This window comes from Kogia breviceps, chromosome 13 (assembly GCF_026419965.1).
Source record: "Kogia breviceps isolate mKogBre1 chromosome 13, mKogBre1 haplotype 1, whole genome shotgun sequence".
Lineage (NCBI taxonomy): Eukaryota > Metazoa > Chordata > Mammalia > Artiodactyla > Physeteridae > Kogia > Kogia breviceps.
The window spans coordinates 82,225,616-82,244,278 of record NC_081322.1 but is presented as its reverse complement, the minus strand read 5'-3'; the positions used below and the strand labels follow the sequence as shown (position 1 = coordinate 82,244,278).

General features: G+C 41.4%; 1 protein-coding gene across 1 annotated transcript in view; it reads left to right on the top strand.

The window, feature by feature from the left end:
- Positions 1-9,739: 9,739 nt before the first annotated feature.
- Positions 9,740-18,663, top strand: part of TMEM242 (transmembrane protein 242) — a 46,571-nt gene continuing 37,647 nt past the window's right edge. The window contains exons 1-2 of the mRNA XM_059035988.2: positions 9,740-10,050; positions 10,571-10,671. Of these exons, the coding sequence (XP_058891971.1) occupies positions 9,963-10,050; positions 10,571-10,671 (189 nt within the window). The 5' untranslated portion in view covers positions 9,740-9,962. The remainder of the gene's footprint in view (positions 10,051-10,570; positions 10,672-18,663) is intronic.

Below are 18,663 nucleotides of genomic sequence, written 5' to 3'. Positions count from 1 at the left end.
GCTTAGAAAGTTCTTCTTCAGCTCAAGGATGTATTCCAGTAGGGAGTCATCTATACTTTCTTTCATTACTTTTATGGTTTCATTGTAACATGAGATAGAAATTAAACTTTTTTTCCAGATAACCAGCCAGTTGTCCCAAAACCATTTTTGGACTTTCTCCACTGATTTGAAGTATCTTAATTGTTTACTAAGCTATTAGATACACTTCTGTTCTGTTCCACGGATCTAGTTAGCTATTCCTGTTATGGTTAGTACTTTAATTAATGTAATTTACCATGCATTTTATCATTTCAGGGCAAGTCCCCCCTCATGGTATTGCTTTTTCAAAAATTTCTTGACCTTTCTTGAATGTTTATTATTCAGATGAATTTTGAATCATCTTGTCAAGTTTTTTAAATGATCCTATTTGGATTTCAACAGGAAATACATTAAATTTATAAATTGAGAAGAATTGACAACTTGTACAGGTAAATTTTCTGAACCAGAGACATGGTATATTCCAGTCTTCTCTCATACGTCAGTAAAGTTTTGTGATCAACACATAGTAGGATCTTTTTTCTCTGTTTTGTACTTTAATCAGTTATAGCTAATATACAGGAAAGCTAAAGATTTTTATAAGATTTATTTTACAGCCAGCCTCCCTACTGAACCCTCAACTCATTCTAAAAGTTTTCCTTACTTGCTATTTGTGTACTTGATCTGCCAGAGCCTGAAAAAGGGGGGTGTTACACTTCACCTCCTGATTGTTATGTCTTCCTGTCATGGTTCTTAGCATATCTCTCATTACGTGGTATTAAACTGGCATTCAGACTCATGAGCCTGATTAATGTGATTCTCCCCTGAGGGATCAATCGGTTCTTGCTCTGCCGACAAAACCAAGTTTCAGAGATGGCAGAGCTGAGCTGGCCCATGTCCTGTGACATAAGCCTTCTTGGAAGTTCTAACCTGTCACGAGGGCAGGAATTTCTTCTAGCTCGTCTCCATCAGATATTAATCCAGCTTCTGTTCAGAAAGTCCTTGGGATAGGAAACAGTATAATTCAAGGTTCCTAATTCCATCTGGGGGACATTTCCAATCGTCAGAGGCTCTTATTTATCGTGATGAAATCTACCTAGTCTACCTTCTCCCTGTGTTTCTGGGAGATTCTACTTCCTCCTTTAACACTTTCTCTGAACTATTTCTTCTTAGATGACATGGTTAAGATTTCCCTCCGTCCCAGTCATCATCCCTATAAATGGGGCTCCTATTTGGCAGAGTCGCTGACCTACAGATGACAGTCTTTGGATCTGGTGGTGATCCTGGTCCGATTTGCTTTGGCCAGGGCAACTGGGTCACGTGATCATGTGACATGGAGCATAGAAGCCTCTGCAAGTGGAACTCCTATGGCCATTTTCCCCAGAACCTCACACCACTGGGTTTCTCCAGTATGTGCTACACTCATAACCACAGCACATGGCATTCCTTTAAGAGAAATTATGTATAAAGTAGAAGAATGTGCCTAAGCTAACTGGTTACCTTACAATCAGGAGTCAAGATGGACCTGCTGCTGAATCTGTAATTAGGAGAATCTGAGTGAAATCCTTCCTGGGTACAAGATGATCTGCTACGTGACCTCTTAAGGTCACTCCTATTTCCATAGTCATGCAACTCTGTTAAAAGCAACCAAATAAGGATAAATATATAGCAGGGCTTGAAATAGTAAATCTAATTCTACTGTAAGTCAGTCTATTTTGGTTTCTCAACTCTACCAATTCAGAATGTGCTTTGGTGACTGCATTTTTCTTCCTAATTGATTGGAATGAGTAGATTATTCATGACCCTTTTGGCTTCCCCCCTTTACCCCCCAATAAATAGCTCTCTTTCTTCTCTCTTAGAATGTGAAGAATAGCTCTAAATTTGACATGGGAAAGTGAGATGTTATTTTTGGCTCAAGTAGAATTAGAACTTCGACCCCTGAGTGAAATCTGGTCTTCACTAATCCAGCCACCCTTTGGGTTCAGACTAACTTCTGGGTGGAGACATTATATTTTAGATCTGACCTTGAGCTGTAAGAAGGGTAGGCATTGCTCTCTGCCCCCTAAAGGAAATAGCCTCATTTCTCCAGACTTAGCTAGCATCATAGAGTTGGGGGGGGGGGGGGGGGAGGGGACAGATGGTAGAAACAATCCTAGTGAGCAGCTAGTTCAGAATTTCTCAAACTATAAAGTATACACTATGCTCCCGAACAAAGGGTTCCATGCTCAAATTCCCTGCAGAATCGTTGCTTACTGTGTCCTCCTCTTGAAGACTCTGGGAAGCCCTACAGCAAAGCAACCTGTTGTATCTTGTTTGCCAAACTTCTTTGAACACACCACCCCAGCCCCGCCTTTTTTTCCGAGTAGCACCTAACAGCTCTGGAACGGACGTGCCATGAAACATGTTTTGAAGAGCGCTGATCTATTCACTCCACTCGTTTTACGGAGGAGGACAATGAAGCCCCTATTAAGAGATGTGGAGACAATCACCCCCCATGCCTGGCAGGGCTGGGAACTTGACCCTGGCTTCCAGACAACTTGTCCAGGCTCTTTCTCTCACCTTGAAAGAAGAGCCATTAATGGCGGTAGCTTTGATGTATCCCCTAGCACATTTTCATTGTCTGGAATTTGAGGTTGTATTTATTTATAGTTCACTCAGCAATGAATCCATCAAATACTCTGAATGTTTCTAAAAGGGCATTGGGCCCTGTACAGCTGACCTAAATAAAACACTCTCTTTTAAATTGCATGTAATTTACTATATAGTGAAATATTTTATCATGCTATATAATACCATTCTAAGAGGTTATTATTTTTATATGAAAAAGTAAATCAAAAGGATCAAATCTCAGTAAAATATGTCACTAAGGTGAAAGTGTATGGCCCAGTGAGAAGTAACCATAGACACTTATTTTAAACACAGAGTGCAATAGTTGGTGAGTCAAAATTATAAAAAGTTGGCCAAAGGCCACGTGTATATTTTTTCAAATTGTGTAAAGTCAAGTAGTTTGAGCATGCTAGCACTCTTTGGAAGTAACATTTTTCTGACTTATTCTCTGAATTCCAAAGGCACTTTGAATCTATATGCGGTTTAGCACTTCTTGAGCCATACAATTGTTTATGAGACTCTAGTCCTGGATACTTTGAAATCTTTCTCAAGATTTTTTTTCTGCCTGAATACACTTAAGGTAAGAGATATACTCCCATCAGCTGGGATATTTTAAATTGGCTTCTAGCTTCTGAAAATCAAGTTTCCAAATATGTTTCCAAAGCTAGTACTGACCCATGTGATACCTTTTTGTGAATGAGAAAAAGTGCCCCTTCCTGGGGGCATTTGCAGCTCTGCACTAGGGCACAAGTCCTGGTGAGCGGACTGCAGGCTGGATTCCAGTCCCACCTGTCCCCCCAGATGGAGGCCCTCGTGCAAATGAACAAGTGGCACAAATGAAGCAGGGGTCCTGTCTGCTTCCCTCCCTCTCCTCCAGCCCTCCATGCCTGTAGGGCTGAAGACCTGATCAGGCTCTATTTACGGACCTTGGGCCTCTCGCCTCATCTTGCTGACTCAGCACAGAGTCCTGCTGACTCTCCATGCTCCGGATCTGATAACTGGGCTCCTGACCATGGTCTCTTTTTTGGTGCCCTTGCTATTTTAACCGGGTTTGTGCCTGGCAGTGACCAGTTACCATCTCTGGGTCTTCGGTTCTGCCCAAGGTCAGGACCTATTATCCGTGAACAAATCTCTTGGCAATGCCAGCCTTCCTGCCTGAAGTTCTGAACTCTCTCCCCTGCCCTGGATCTCATGATGTCATGTTCATGATTTAGAAATCCTCCCACTTCATCTCACAACTAGACCAACTGAAGTGAAGACCTCTCTTGCAGTGACCCCTTAGGCATGTGCTTCGTCCCCCAGAATAAGCCCACTTGCTTCTGAGTCATTTGTTGGGGTCTCAGTTGCTGAGCCTACTTCTGGGAACTAGCCACTTACTCGCATGCCCCGCTCTGAATTCCAAGATCCCACAGTCAAGATTCAGTACAAGTGCTGACCCATCTCCTAGGCTCTCTATATCCACATGTGCAATAATAGTTAATATTCAGAGGGGTGACCTTGAGCAGTGTAGATTTCAAAAGCAAGAAATAAAAATGTTGCTTCTGTCCATATTTTACTTTTTAAGGCAGAAAGTAGAAGACGTATAGGTAGAAAGAATATCAACCACAAAGGTTGAAACAAAAAAATGCCTTGATGAAATTCTTACTTACTTAGAAAATTGAGGGCCATGGAACTATATGCTCCAAAAAACCAAGAGTGTGTAAACCAAGTGTTTATTGTGGTGAAGACCACAGTAAAGCCAGGGCCAAGACCATAACAGGTGATCAGTTAATACTTCCTGAATGAATTAAACTAAAATCTATCTAAACATAGTATTTAGTCGAGAAAGTTTTCTTGTTCTAGTTCATATAGTCACTCTTTTATCATACATGTGATAGAACCTGTTTTTTTTAGTCATTTTGTAGTTTATGATCTTTAATACATCAGAATAAGAGGGGATAATTAATAAAAAATAAACACAATACACATAATAAGCACAAATGACACTAGTGGTTGATATCATGGATCTCAGTAAACGTGAGTGAAACATGGGGCTGTATATGAAATACTGGCAAAGTGATAATACTGGCATGAATTTTACTTTTGGCAGTGTTAAAGGGTTTTCTACGACTGGGATACACACACAGGACTAAAAATAATCATGCTTTATGTTGCCAGAATACTTGACAATTTACAAAATACTTGAACAAATGTGATCATATTTGATCCTCACAAGAAAGTCGAGGAACATAGTTAAAGGAAATTATGTGGATCACTTTTTTTAAAGAAAATATCTAGTGGTTGATGAAATATAACACCTTTCAAAAAGATTTCCGGTCTATCGCTAACAATAACAACTCAACTGATAATGTAGAAAAAAATTAAAAAGATACTCTCTCTAATAAAGAAAAAATGAAAGGAAGGAACCTGTAATGGCAAATTTCATTTACTGTGATGAAGATAGACTTATATTATTCAACCTGGGAGTTACAGACTGCGGTTCTAAGAGATAAGGAATGAGATGCTGGAAGTGAGTAATGAGACTTAAGCTGTGGAAGTCTAGTTTCAGCTCACTGAAGAGGAATTATTACCATACTTACCATTTATATTACATGATATTGATTGTTGTGCACTTCAAAATAGCTGTAACTTTGGGAATCCAGAGCAGATATTGGGAAGCATTCAAGAGCCTCTGGTAGTCCACCAGGGGATGCAAATACCATGCAGGGTTCTCAGCCAGCCTGGAGTCTCTCCTTCTAACACATGCTTCTCACTCTTGCTTCCTTGCTTTCCAAGAGTGTTGTCCCTGGATATCCTGCTGGAGAGTCTGGTGAGTAACTCTGGAAACCTACATAATATTTCTACTTAAACAGAAAAATCTATCTTTTAAATAAGGTGATATATTTTAAGGTATTTTTATTGTTTTCTTTCCCTTTTTTTTTCCCTTTTCATAAAAGTAACAAGTCCTTTGTTAAAAATGGTTCAAACATTATAGAAATATGTACAAATGTTGCTTTGGTCATCATTTTACTTATTAAGGTAGAAAGTAGAAGAGATACAAAGAGAAAACTTCACCTCCCCCTTGGCTCAAGGTAACCTCCGTGAATAAATCAGTGTAAGATCCAGTGGATCTTTTCTTCTATGCACACGCTTAATTAGGCAATAATTTTTAATCTCTGCACTACATTTTTGACAGCTGTCTTATATCAGGAAGTACTGAGAAGAGTGATCCGACTAAGGATCCTATGTGATCCTTATGAGATTTTTAAAAGAATTCAACCTCATACTTCAAACAGGGAGAAACTGAATCTCTCAAGAAATATTTTTAAAAAATAGTTGGGGAAAAAAGCCCATCAGTGTTTGGAACTAGCTAGAGCTAGGGCTACCCAAATTCTGGGAACTGCAATGCTAACAGGTTTCTAGCTGTCAACATTTGAAATAGAATCTACAGGGGCCAAAAGGTTTGAAATAAGAATGTGGTCAGGGCTTCCCTGGTGGCGCAGTGGTTCAGAGTCCGCCTGCCGATGCAGGGGACGCGGGTTCGTGCCCCGGTCCGGGAGGATCCCACATGCCGCGGAGCGGCTGCGCCCGTGAGCCACGGCTGCTGAGCCTGCGCGTCTGGAGCCTGTGCTCCGCGCAACGGGTGAGGTCACAACAGTGAGAGGCCCGCGTACCATTAAAAAAAAAAAAAAAAAAAAAATGTGGTCAGAGGCATCACTGGTATGGACTTTGAGCTGACTAAAACAAAGAGCAACAGAGGCTGTCTCAGATGAACTTGCTTTCCCAGCATGCTCTTTGGCTTGTGAGACAGTTCTATTACATTTTTCTAAAAGGGACTCATGCTTCCGTTGAAAAGGCAGTCCTGCTTGCATTGCATGGGGCACCATTTAGGAACTGATAACTGGTTTCCACTTGGAATGCTCTGTCTGGCTGTTTTAGAACTAGTGTCAATGTCTTGCAAAGACACTGTGCTCCAAAGGTTTACAAGTCTCCTGTTTGGAGCTTGCATCATGCATTTCCATAGAAAACCAGTCTAGGTGAGACTTCAGGGTTCCTAGAACAGACCAGCTAATCAGATTGCACCTGAAATACCTAATTGTGTGCACTATAGAAATGCGAGTGACGTTGTCTTTAAAATATGTTTTCTTTAAGCATTCTAGCTTGGGATGCCTGGAATGTGGTTCTAATCTCTGGGCCAGGGACTCTCCATCCTTGTACCAGGCATGTTTCCCAGGCCTTGAAGTCACCATCCCCCAGGACCTGGGAGAGAACAAGGCACAGTAGGCTAGGGGATGGTGTTGCAATCCCCCCACAAACTCGCCTTGTCCAAGTAGCTCTCAGTCCCTCCTCTCCAAGGTGTGTATCTGACAAGATCCTCAAAATGTAAATTGCTTGCTAAGGCAAAGATTACCCATTGGTTTGCTTTAATTGCCTCTCTGCCCTCTTTTTACTGGGAAAGTAAGCTTTGGCGTAGGAAGGAGGAAAGCTGTCCTTTACTTTTGGGAGTTAGAAAGTAGAAGCTTGTGAACCACATGCTCAGAAATAAAAACAGACAGGTGTCCAACAGTGTTTGTAGTTAGTGTCTCAAAATGGAGACAGGCTCCAGAGTCCAGGACACTGTAACTTTCCTAAATTTAAGGATGTTTTATCTCTCTTCTGTTTCTAACAGTAAGTAGTAATATAATCCTTAAAATCAAAAATTTCTGTGCTTTTTGGGGGGAACAGCAAAGAATGGGAAGAGTCGAGGAGCCAGCACTTTTTCTCTGTAAACAGTCTTGAGAGAACAGAATTCCAAATGTTAAAACGGTCCTGGACTTTGTTTGTTGGGAGCTTTTGAATGATTTATTTTATTTCAGTACTGCTCATTGGCCTGTTCGTATGGATTTTAAAGGTGTAAACTGTGAGTAAGACAGAGAGAAGACGGTCTCCAGGTGGAACCTGCAGCATCAACCTCACTCGGAACTTGTTAGACATGCATGTTCTCAAAAACCACCCTAGCCCTACCGAATCAAAAACTCTGGGATTGGAGACCAGCGATCTGTGGTCAACAAGCCCTTCCAGATGAGTCCAATTACCAAGCTCAAGCCTGAGGACCCCTCGGGGGCGGATAAGGACTTGATGGAGCTGCTTTTAAATACTGGCTCTGCTACTTCACAGCTGTGTGCATTGAGCAAGTTAGTTTGTCGGAGTTTATGGTGTTGACTGAAAACGCATAACCTAAAAGCTTTATTTGAAGACCTTACTTAGAACTATAGCCTGGGAATCAGCCTCTCAGATAACTCTGAGGAACTGTTCCAAAGAGGTAAGGAAGGAACCAGGATATTTAGGAGTTTTTGCTAAAAAAGCAAACAAAAATGTAGTCGAGCATCAAAAGATTACTGCTAATCGCAAAAACCAGACATCTCAAGTTAATGATTTTAGTGTTTTTCTATGTATGGAAGGATGCAAGAGTCTGGGCTCATTGAATTTATTCCTTTGAGATGCATCTTAACTAACTAGGGCCAGTATCCTGTTTTTCTGCAGCCTGAATTGCCCTCAGGGAACGCCACGGGGTTGGCTGCAGTGCCTGATGGTTTGATGGAGGGCAACTGTTCATTGTTTACTGGGATGGCAGGCAACAGTTTTTTTGTTGTTTTTGTTTTGTTTTGGTTTTGGTCCACAATGGAGAAGACTAAATGAGATAATTTATTTGAATCACTTAGGGTAATGCCAGACACACAGAAAACACTCCGTAAATAAATATTAGCTGCTATGGTCACCATTGTGTATAGAGGGAAGGTTAAGTCTCTGGGACCTTCCACAAACTAGCACAGCATTTGCCAGCTTAAAGGGCTCTTTCAGATTCTGACACTGTGCTTCCAAAGGATCCAAAGTTAAATAAATTCTTTGTGATTTCTCCCACACAGAAATTTGAACAGAGCAGTAGTGCTCAACCTGGCTCATTATCAGAAGCCCAGTGGAGCTTTTAAACTGCCCTGCCTGGACCTTCAGAGCCGTCAACTCCAGTGGTAGGCCCTGGGCATCTATAATTTTAAAAAATCTCTATAGGCAATGCTGCAAAACAGCTACTGGAATAGAAGGGGATAATAACTAGAGCTAAGATGCACTAAGTGTTTGTGCCAGGCGCTATGCTATCTCCTTTACCTACACTGCTTCATTTAATTCTTACGGCAATACTATGAGGCGGGTTCTATCAGTTTCTGTATTTTGCAGGTGAGGAAACTGAGGTAAGGGAGCCTAATAACCTAATCAAGTTCACAGAGCTGAGAAGTGGTTTAGGACCAGAGCCCAGGTTTGGGCTATTAATTGCATTTTAACTGATGCATTCATTTACTCTTTCACCCAACATTTATTTATTATACATGACCAGGTAACACCCTGAGAGCCGGGACATATAAAAATGAATAAAGATCCCCATCCCCATCTCAAGAAGTTCATGGCTTTTGCTGTTGTCGTTCAGACTGAACAAGAATGACAGATTGCCTCATTTTAAAAGATGATGTCATGTGTCTGTCTTTGAGAGGCTGAAAAGCTTTTCTATGACTACCAGCCTCCTCCTCTCAATGGCCACTTAACTGAAGGCACCACCTTTTGCAAATTAGCCTCCCAGTCTGTGAAGACCGGGTCTGTCTGCTGGCCGCTGGCGTTGAGCGGCTCTGGGGCAGCCTTGAAGCTCCGTGTTGGCAGCTCCTTCGGGTGGTCCTCTGCTCTCCCGGCTGGGGTCGTGACGTTCACTTCAGTTCAGCATGCTAGCCATCCGATCCCTTCGGCTGAACAATCAACCAAACCGTGGGGTAGGGAGCGCATCACCACACAGCTGATAGGCTGGCAGTCTTCCAGGGATAAAGCCTGTCACTTACACCTAAAGCGACAACTGTTACGAAATTTCCCAGCAAAGTGCAGAGAAAAGGCTGAGGCCTACTTTTTAGAATCGTGAAATGTTAACGCCGGCCAAATCCCCAGACGTAGTTTACCGCTCACCGGGAAACTGAGCTGCGCTGTCTCTAACCAGGCTGGGCCTGGGCTCCTGGCGCAATCTGCGACCCTTCACTGCCCCCTAGAGTCAGAGCTGAGCAGTGTTTCAAATAGACACAATATTAAAGTGCAGCGATCATCACCTTGGAGCAGGCAAATGATCCTCCCTGGTTGACAGCCTTGGAAGACACCGCCCCCGGGTGCGGCCACAGCAGCTTCCCCGCCCGCGCGCGTGGGAGGAGAGAAGTTTTGGGGCAAAGGTCGTTCTCCGGACCAGTATTCAGGTTGCACAGATGGAGGGGGCGGCGGAACCTTTCTCCTCCGCCTAGCTCTCGATCCTACCCGGTCCCAGTTGGCGCCGGACGCAGTAGTGGAGGCTTATAAGCATGAAGACAGAGGACGCTGGGACTGGAGAGTCGTCTTCTCGGCTGGGGCCTCCGGCGTCCACTAATGACCGGCTTTTCCTGGTTAAAGGTGCGGTGTGGTGAGGTGCGGGTGTCGGGGTAACCTCACCCTGGGCCCTAGCCTGCTTTGGAGCTGGCATTCCCACGCACACCCCGCCCAGGGAAACCTTCGCTTGGGTGCCCTGAGTTAGTCCGTGGGCTGGTCCCGCAAGCTGTTCTGTATGTGCTGCATTTCCCCCATTCCCTCTGCAGTTTCTCTCGTCTCCTCCCTTTTCTAACTCGCACTATCTCTTTTTTCTCCCCTGGAGAAACTTCACGCAGTTGTCCCCGGGAAGAGGGGAAGGGACCCTGCGCCTATTTTCTACCTTAGCATGGCCTCAGGAACCAGAGGTCGTGTGGTCACGCAGATTTCCCAGCCGCTGTCATTTACCTTTGCCAAGAGCTGCTTAGCCATCGTTTCTCGAAATTCAAAAGTGATTTTTAAGTAGTATCTGAAACTTACTTGTGTCCATCCTTTTAACGTAAGGCGTGTTTGGTTTTTTTTTTCCCTTTCCCCACCCTCCATGCCCTACCCCCAAAACTCTTGACAGGTGGAATTTTCCTTGGTACTGTTGCTGCAGCGGGAATGCTGGCTGGATTTGTTACAACACTATCATTGGCTAAAAAGAAAAGTCCTGAATGGTTCAATAAGGTTTGTGACACCGAAATCCATTCATAGCATTATTGTTGTTTACAAATCAATGGCAGCTGTTTTGACTGGGAAAAGTAAAGAAAGTGTTGATGGCCTTTCACATTACTTTAAGAAGTAAACCAGTGTGCACTTCATAGATTCAGGAAGTGCACAAATTAATCAACTGTCTGTATTTTCGTTTAAAAAGAAGAACTTAATTATGCGCTTTTTAAACTTTTAGCAGAACAAGACTTTGAAAGCTCATCCAGTACATTTCCTATTCACAACATGACATTAAATCTAAATCTAGGTAAATCATTCTCAGTTGTAAGAGGCCCCAGTATTGTATGTACCACTAAAAAAGAAAAAAAATACCAGTTAAATTCTTTTTTTTTTTTGGCCTCTCCCGTTGCGGAGCACAGGCTCCGGACGCGCAGGCCCAGCGGCCATGGCTCACGGGCCCAGCCGCTCCGCGGCATGTGGGATCCTCCCGGACCAGGGCACGAACTGGCGTCCCCTGCATCGGCAGGCGGACTCTCAACCACTGCGCCACCAGGGAAGCCCCCAGTTAAATTCTTGAGACAGCACTGCAAGAGACGTTTCTGTCTGAGATGTTAAAATGATGAAATACAGTGCATCTTAGTATAGATGAAAAACATAGGTCAGCTCCTTGAACCCAGAAACCATGCATGCTTATGCAGTGCAGCAGCCCCACTCCCTAGAAAATTGCCTGGCACATAGTAGGTGCTCAGTAAATTTTGGTTGAATGACTGTAACCTATGGAGGGCAGAAAATCCTTATTCCATGAGCAAGATTGAGCAGTCATGCTGTCATGGACAGGTGTACTTCATTTTGCCAGTTGAGAAATTTTCTTCCCCTTGTGGTGGTTCTTCTGTATCCTTCTGTTTCTGCCCTACCCACCTCATAAGGTTTATCCATTAATTAATTGCTTCAACAAATGTTTATTTTGGATCTTTTATGTGCAGGCACTGTGCTAGCTAGGTGCAAGAGATACAAAAAGGAACAAAACATGTACCCCTCAAAAAGCTAAGTCTGATGTGGGAGACAGATGGTAAACAAATAATCACACAAATAACAATGTAATGACAATTTGATATTTGCTTTGGAATACAGTGTTATGTGAAAAGTCATAAACCAGTTGAATTCCTTTTTGACTTGTCTTTATCTTTAATAATCTAATAATCATATTTAAGCCTTAAGAATGGCAAGAGACCACATTTAAAGTGCATTTGGATTCCCCTCTGAATACTCAGAGTTCCTACGGAGTTTCCCAAATCACAGTTATGAGCTTCATGGCCATTTTCCCCCCATGTCACAGAATATTTTCAGAGCAGAAATATATATTTTGTGAAAGAAATCAGTGAAACCTGACTGATAGTGGTGCTTTAATAGTGAAGTTTTGGTTGATTTCTAAATCCAAGTTAACATTATAACCTTTGGGTCACAGATCTTTTTTGAGAATCTGTTGAAAGCTAGCGATTCTCTCTCAGGAAAAAATAAGCACATATACGTGTTCACAACTTGGCATTCTATTTTGTGGTTCTGAGAACTGATATCACACGTGGGCTTTATGGTCTAACATGGTGGTTTTCAAACTGTGGTCCACAGAACCTTGGGGATCCTTGAGACCCTTTGGGGGGTCTGTAAAGTCTGTTATTTTCATCATAATACTGCTAAGATACCTGCACTAATGACACAGAAACAACAGAGGGTAAGACTGCTGGTGCCGTGCTATAGTCGAGGCAGTGGCCCCAAACTGTACTAGCAGGCTTTGTTTTCTTCCGTCCTGTGCACCTGAGGTTAAAGCCATCATTGCATAAGAGTATCCTTGATGAAGAAGTAAAATTATTTATTTTTAATATCTTGACCCTTGAACTTAACCTCTTTAATATTCTGTGTGAAGAAATGGGAAGTACACATAAAGCACTTCTGTTTTATACCAAAGTAATATGTTTTTCTCAAGAAAAAGCAGTTGTGCGAGATACACACTGAACTAGCCACTTTTTTTCATGGCATATTATTTTCACTTGTAAGAGCAACAGACAAATTGTAGTTATTCAGAAGTGAGTATTTGGTAGACATTTTCTTGAAAATGAACAAAAGGAACCTGTCTCTTCAAGCAAGCAATTGTTAGTATTTGTTGCCAGTGATAAAATTCCAGTTTTTAGGTAAAAATTAGATTTTAGAAAACTTGTGTCTGCCATTGTGAGCTTGCCAGCTGCTCAAACCTTAAAAGGCTTTTCTTTTTTTTTTTTAAGATTTACTTACTTACTTATTTATTTAATTTATTTTTGGCTGCTGTTGGGTCTTAGTTGTGGCACGTGGGATCTTCATTGCATCACATGGGCTCTTCGTTGTGGTGCATGGGCTTCTCTCTAGTTGTGGTGTGCAGGCTCCAGGGCGCATGGGCTCTGTAGCTGTGGCACGTGGGCTCTCTAGTTAAGACGCATGAGCTCAGTAGTTACGGCACGTGGGCTTAGTTGCCCCACGACATGTGGGATCTTAGTTCCCTGACCAGGGATCGAACCCACATCACATGCATTATAAGGTGGATTCTTTACCACTGGACCACCAGGGAAGTCCCTAAAAGGCTTTTCTAATGAGATTGGTAGGGATATGAATGATGTAATTCTTTGGTATTTAATAAATAAATGATGTCAACAGTTGAAAGATAACTGTTATCTTGGCAAATCATTATTTTCTGAATGATCATGATGCCTGGATAAAAGTTCCATTCAAAAACGCAGATTATGGGCTTCCCTGGTGCCGCAGTGGTTGAGAATCCGCCTGCCGATGCAGGGGACGCGGGTTCGTGCCCCGGTCCGGGAAGATCCCACGTGCCGCGGAGCGGCTGGGCCCGTGAGCCATGGCCGCTGCGCCTGCGCGTCCGGAGCCTGTGCTCCGCAACGGGAGAGGCCACGGCAGTGAGAGGCCCGCGTGCCGCAAAAAAAAAAAAAACTTAATAATAAGGGCAGATCAATTTTTTTTTTGTGTGTGTGTGTGTGTGTGTGTGTGTGGTACGTGGGCCTCTCACTGTTGTGGCCTCTCCCGTTGCGGAGCACAGGCTCCGGACACGCAGGCTCCGGACGCGCAGGCTCAGCGGCCATGGCTCACGCGCCCAGCCGCTCTGCGGCATGTGGGATCTTCCCGGACTGGGTCACGAACCCACGTCCCCTGCATCGGCAGGCGGATTCTCAACCACTGCGCCACCAGGGAAGCCCTAGATCAATTTTTTTTAACATCATTTCCACTAAAATTCATTTTTGGAAGTATGTAGACAGTAACTGATAATAACTCACTTCCTTCACAATTTTTGAGACTGATACACAAATACAGCATGTACCTTTTTTTTTTTTAATCTGAAACTTTGGCAAACCTAAGATTTTATTTGGAGTATTGCCGGTTATTAAGGGTTATTTTTATACATAGTTACCTTTTTTACTTAGCAAAACAAATGTGGGTTTGTGTAGACTTTTAAAAATTTATGTATATCTGTAATACATATATAATTTCTTGTTAGGGAAATAAGAGATTTTTTTTTTCTTGTAGTACGCGGGCCTCTCACTGTTGTGGCCTCTCCCGTTGCGGAGCACTGGCTCCAGACGCGCAGGCTCAGCGGCCACGGCTCACGGGCCCAGCCGCTCCGCGGCATGTGGGATCTTCCCGGACCGGGGCACGAACCCGTGTCCCCTGCATCGGCAGGCAGATTCTCAACCACTGCGCCACCAGGGAAGCCCGAAATAAGAGATTTTTAATTTAAGTTTCTAAAATAAAATTTAAGCCAAAGCACTTAAACTGATCCTGGTGTAATTATATTTGGTTAATGATACTGCTTCTGGGTGAAAATGCAAGCCAAGTAGAAATTAGTGCATTTGTGTGAGAACTGTTGCTGAAATTATAGCAACATGAGGAAAAGGAATAAGATTAGAGAGTAGTATATTGTTTTCATCATAGAAAATGGCTAAAGAAAAATCTCTTGAAAATCTGGTCAGGACCAGGATATATCTACAAAAAGTATGTCATTAGATAAGATCTGCTAGGTCTAGGCATGGGGATACTGATGAAGTGTTTCTATGTACTTTGAATAACGTTCACAATCACAAATGCATGCGTAAAACAACCTTTATTAAGAAATGGGTTGAGCAATATAAAGAAAATTATTCTTAAAAAGACTTGAGTAAATGGAAATATATTTCCCGATGAAAGACAGGATATTATAAATTTGCTCTCTTTCTAGTTAGCTAATGTTTGATGTCATTCTAATGAAAATGCTAATGAATGGGAGTTGGAGAACTTGAAAAAACGTTTCAGGATTTTTCTGGAAGAGTTAATAGATAAAAATGGTAAAGAAATGTTTGATAAAAAGTAATGAGTATGATATACTTTCTGGATATTAAGACTTTTTAATGATTCTATAATTAAATCTGTGTGATTCTGTTATTTAAAGAAATCAATTCACAGTACTAAAATAGCTTAGAAACAAACCTCTATCTAATTTTCTAAATAAGTTGGGAGGAAAAGGATTGATCTGTAGAGTGATGCTGGGACAGATGCTAAGCTATCGGGGAAGTAAACTCCCTTTAGTTATCAGCTTCCATTAAAACTAAAGTAAATACCAGCTGAACTAAAAAGTTAGGGGTAAAAGTTTTTTTTAAAAAAATACAGCTAGAAGGAAAGAGAAATGACAGTGACTTGAATGAGGGAAGGTTTTTTTTGTTGTTGTTCACTTTGTGTTCTCTGTGTTACATTTTGGTAATTCCCTCAGTATTTCAAGCTTTGCTTTATTTGTTACAGTGATCTATATGATCAGTGACCTTTGATGTGACTATGATAAAAAGATTACTGACTTGCCGAAGGCACCAATGATGGTTAGCTATTTTTGTAGCGATAAGATGTTTTTCTAAATTGTCATGTACATTGTTAATTTATTTATTTTAATCTCTTCATGTCTTCTATTACTTAAATAGGTTTTTTTATTAGTTATCTGTTTTATACGTATTAGTATATGTATGTCAATCCCAATCTCTCAATTCATCCCACCACCACCCCTCCCCGCTTTCCCCCCTTGGTGTCCATACGTTTGTTCTCTACATCTGTGTCTGTTTCTGCCTTGCAGACTGGTTCATCTGTACCATTTTTCTAGGTGCCACATACATGCGTTAATATATGATATTTGTTTTTCTCTTTCTGACTTACTTCACTCTGTATGACAGTCTCTAGGTCCATCCACGTCTCTGCAAATGACCCAATTTCGTTCCTTTTTTATGGCTGAGTAATATTCCATTGTATATATGTACCACATCTTCTTTATCCATTTGTCTGTCAGTGGGCATTTAGGTTGCTTCAGTGACCTGGCTATTGTAAATAGAGCTGCAGTGAACACTGGGGTGCATGTGTCTTTTTGACTTATGGTTTTCTCTGGGTATAAGCCCAGTAGTGGGATTGCTGGGTCATATGGTAATTCTATTTTTAGTTTTTTAAGGAACCTCAGTACTGTTCTCCATAGTGGTTGTATCAATTTACATTCCCACCAACAGTGCAAGAGGGTTCCCTTTTCTCCACACCCTCTCCAGCATTTGTTGTTTGTAGATTTTCTGATGATGCCCATTCTAACTGGTGTGAGCTAATACCTCACTGTAGTTTTGATTTGCATTTCTCTAATAATTAGTGATGTTGAGCAGCTTTTCATGTGCCTCTTGGCCATCTGTATGTCTTCTTTGGAGAAATGTTTATTTAGGTCTTCTGCACATTTTTTGATTGGGTTTTTTTGTTCTTTTAATATTGAGCTGCATGAGCTGTTTATATATTTTGGAGCTTAATCCTTTGTTGATTCGTTTGCAAATATTTTCTCCCATTCTGAGGGTTGTCTTTTCATCTTGTTTAGTTTCCTTTGCTGTGCAAAAGCTTTGAAGTTTCATTAGGTCCCATTGTTTATTTTTGTTTTTATTTCCATTACTCTAGGAGGTGGGTCAAAAAAGATCTTGCTGTGATTTATGTCAAAGAGTGTTCTTCCTATGTTTTCCTCTAAGTTTTATAGTGTCTGGTCTTACATTTAGGTCTTTAATCCATTTTGAGTTTATTTTTGTGTATGGTGTTAGGGAGTGTTCTAATTTCATTCTTTACATGTAGCTCTCCAGTTTTCCCAGCATCACTTATTGAAGAGACAGTATTTTCTCCATTGTATATCCTTGCCTCCCTTGTAATAGATTAGTTGACCAAAGGTGCATGGGTTTATCTCTAGGCTTTCTACCCAGTTCCATTGATCTATATTTCTCTTTTTGTGCCTGTACCATATTGTCTTGATTACTGTAGCTTTGTAGTATAGTGTGAATCAGGGAGCCTGATTCCTCCAGCTCTATTTTTTTCCCTCAAGATTGCTTTGGCTATTCAGGGTCTTTTGTGTCTCCATACAAATTTTAAGATTTTTTGTTCTAGTTCTGTAAAAAAAATGCCATTGGTAATTTGATAGGGATTGCACTGAATCTGTAGATTGCTTTGGGTAGTATAGTCATGTTCACATTATTGATTCTTCCAATCCAAGAACATGGTATATCTCTCCATCTGTTTGTGTCATCTTTGATTTCTTTCATCAGTGTCTTATAGTTTTCTGAGTACAGGTCTTTTACCTTCTTAGGTAGGTTTATTCCTAGGTATTTTATTCTTTTTGTTGCAGTGGTGTATGGGATTGTTTCCTTAATTTCTCTTTCTGATCTTTTGTTGTTAGTATATAGGAATGCAAGAGATTCTGTGCATTAATTTTGTATCCTGCAACTTTACCAAATTCATTGATTATCTCTAGTAGTTTGCTGGTGGCATCTTTAGAATTCTCTATGTATAGTATCATGTCATATGCAAACAGTGACAGTTTTACTTCTTTTCCAATTTGCATTCCTTTTATTTCTTTTTCTTCTCTGCCATGGCTAGGACTTCCAGAACTATGTTGAATCATAGTGGTGAGAGTGGACATCTTGTCTTGTTCCTGATCTTTGAGGAAGTGCTTTCAGTTTTTCACCATTGAGAATGATGTTTGCTGTGGGCTTGTCATATATGGCCTTTATTATGTTGAGGTAGGATCCTTCTGTGCCCACTTTCTGGAGAGTTTTTATCATAAATGGGTGTTTTTGGGTTTTTTTTTTTTTTTTTTTTTTGTGGTACGCGGGCCTCTCACTGTCGTGGCCTCTCCCGTTGCGGAGTGCAGGCTCAGTGGCCATGGTTCATGGGCCCAGCCACTCCGCGGCATGTGAGATCTTCCCAGACTGGGGCACGAACCCGTGTCCCCTGCATCCACAGGCGGACTTTCAACCACTGTGCCACCAGAGAAGCCCATGGGTGTTGAATTTTGTCAAAAGCTTTTTCTGCATCTGTTGAGATGATCTTATGGTTTTTATTCTTCAATTTGTTAATATGGTGTATGACATTGATTTGCGTATATTGAAGAATCCTTGCATCCCTGGGATAAACCCCACTTGATCATGGTGTATGATCCTTTTAATGTGCTTGCTGTTGGATTCCGTTTGCTAGTATTTTGTTGAGGATTTTTACATCTATATTCATCAGTGTTATTGGTCTGTAATTTTCTTTTTTGTAGTATCTTTGTCTGGTTTTGGTATCAGTGTTGTGGCCTTGTAGAATGAGTTTAGGAGTATTCCTTCCTCTGCAATTTTTTGGAAGAGTTTGAGAAGAATGGGTGTTAGCTCTTGTCTAAATGTTTGATAGAATTCACCTGTGAAGCCATCTTGTCCTGAACTTTTGTTTGCTGGAAGATTTTTAATCACAGTTCCAATTTCATTACTTGTGATTGGTCTGTTCATATTTTCTATTTTTTCCTGGTTCAGTCTTAGAAGGTTACCTCTTTCTAAGAATTTGTTCATTTCTTCCAGGTTGTCCATTTTATTGGCATATAGTTGCTTGTAGTAGTCTCTTAGGATGCTTTGTATTTCTGTGGTGTCTGTTGTAACTTCTCCTTTTTCATTTCTAATTTTGTTGATTTGA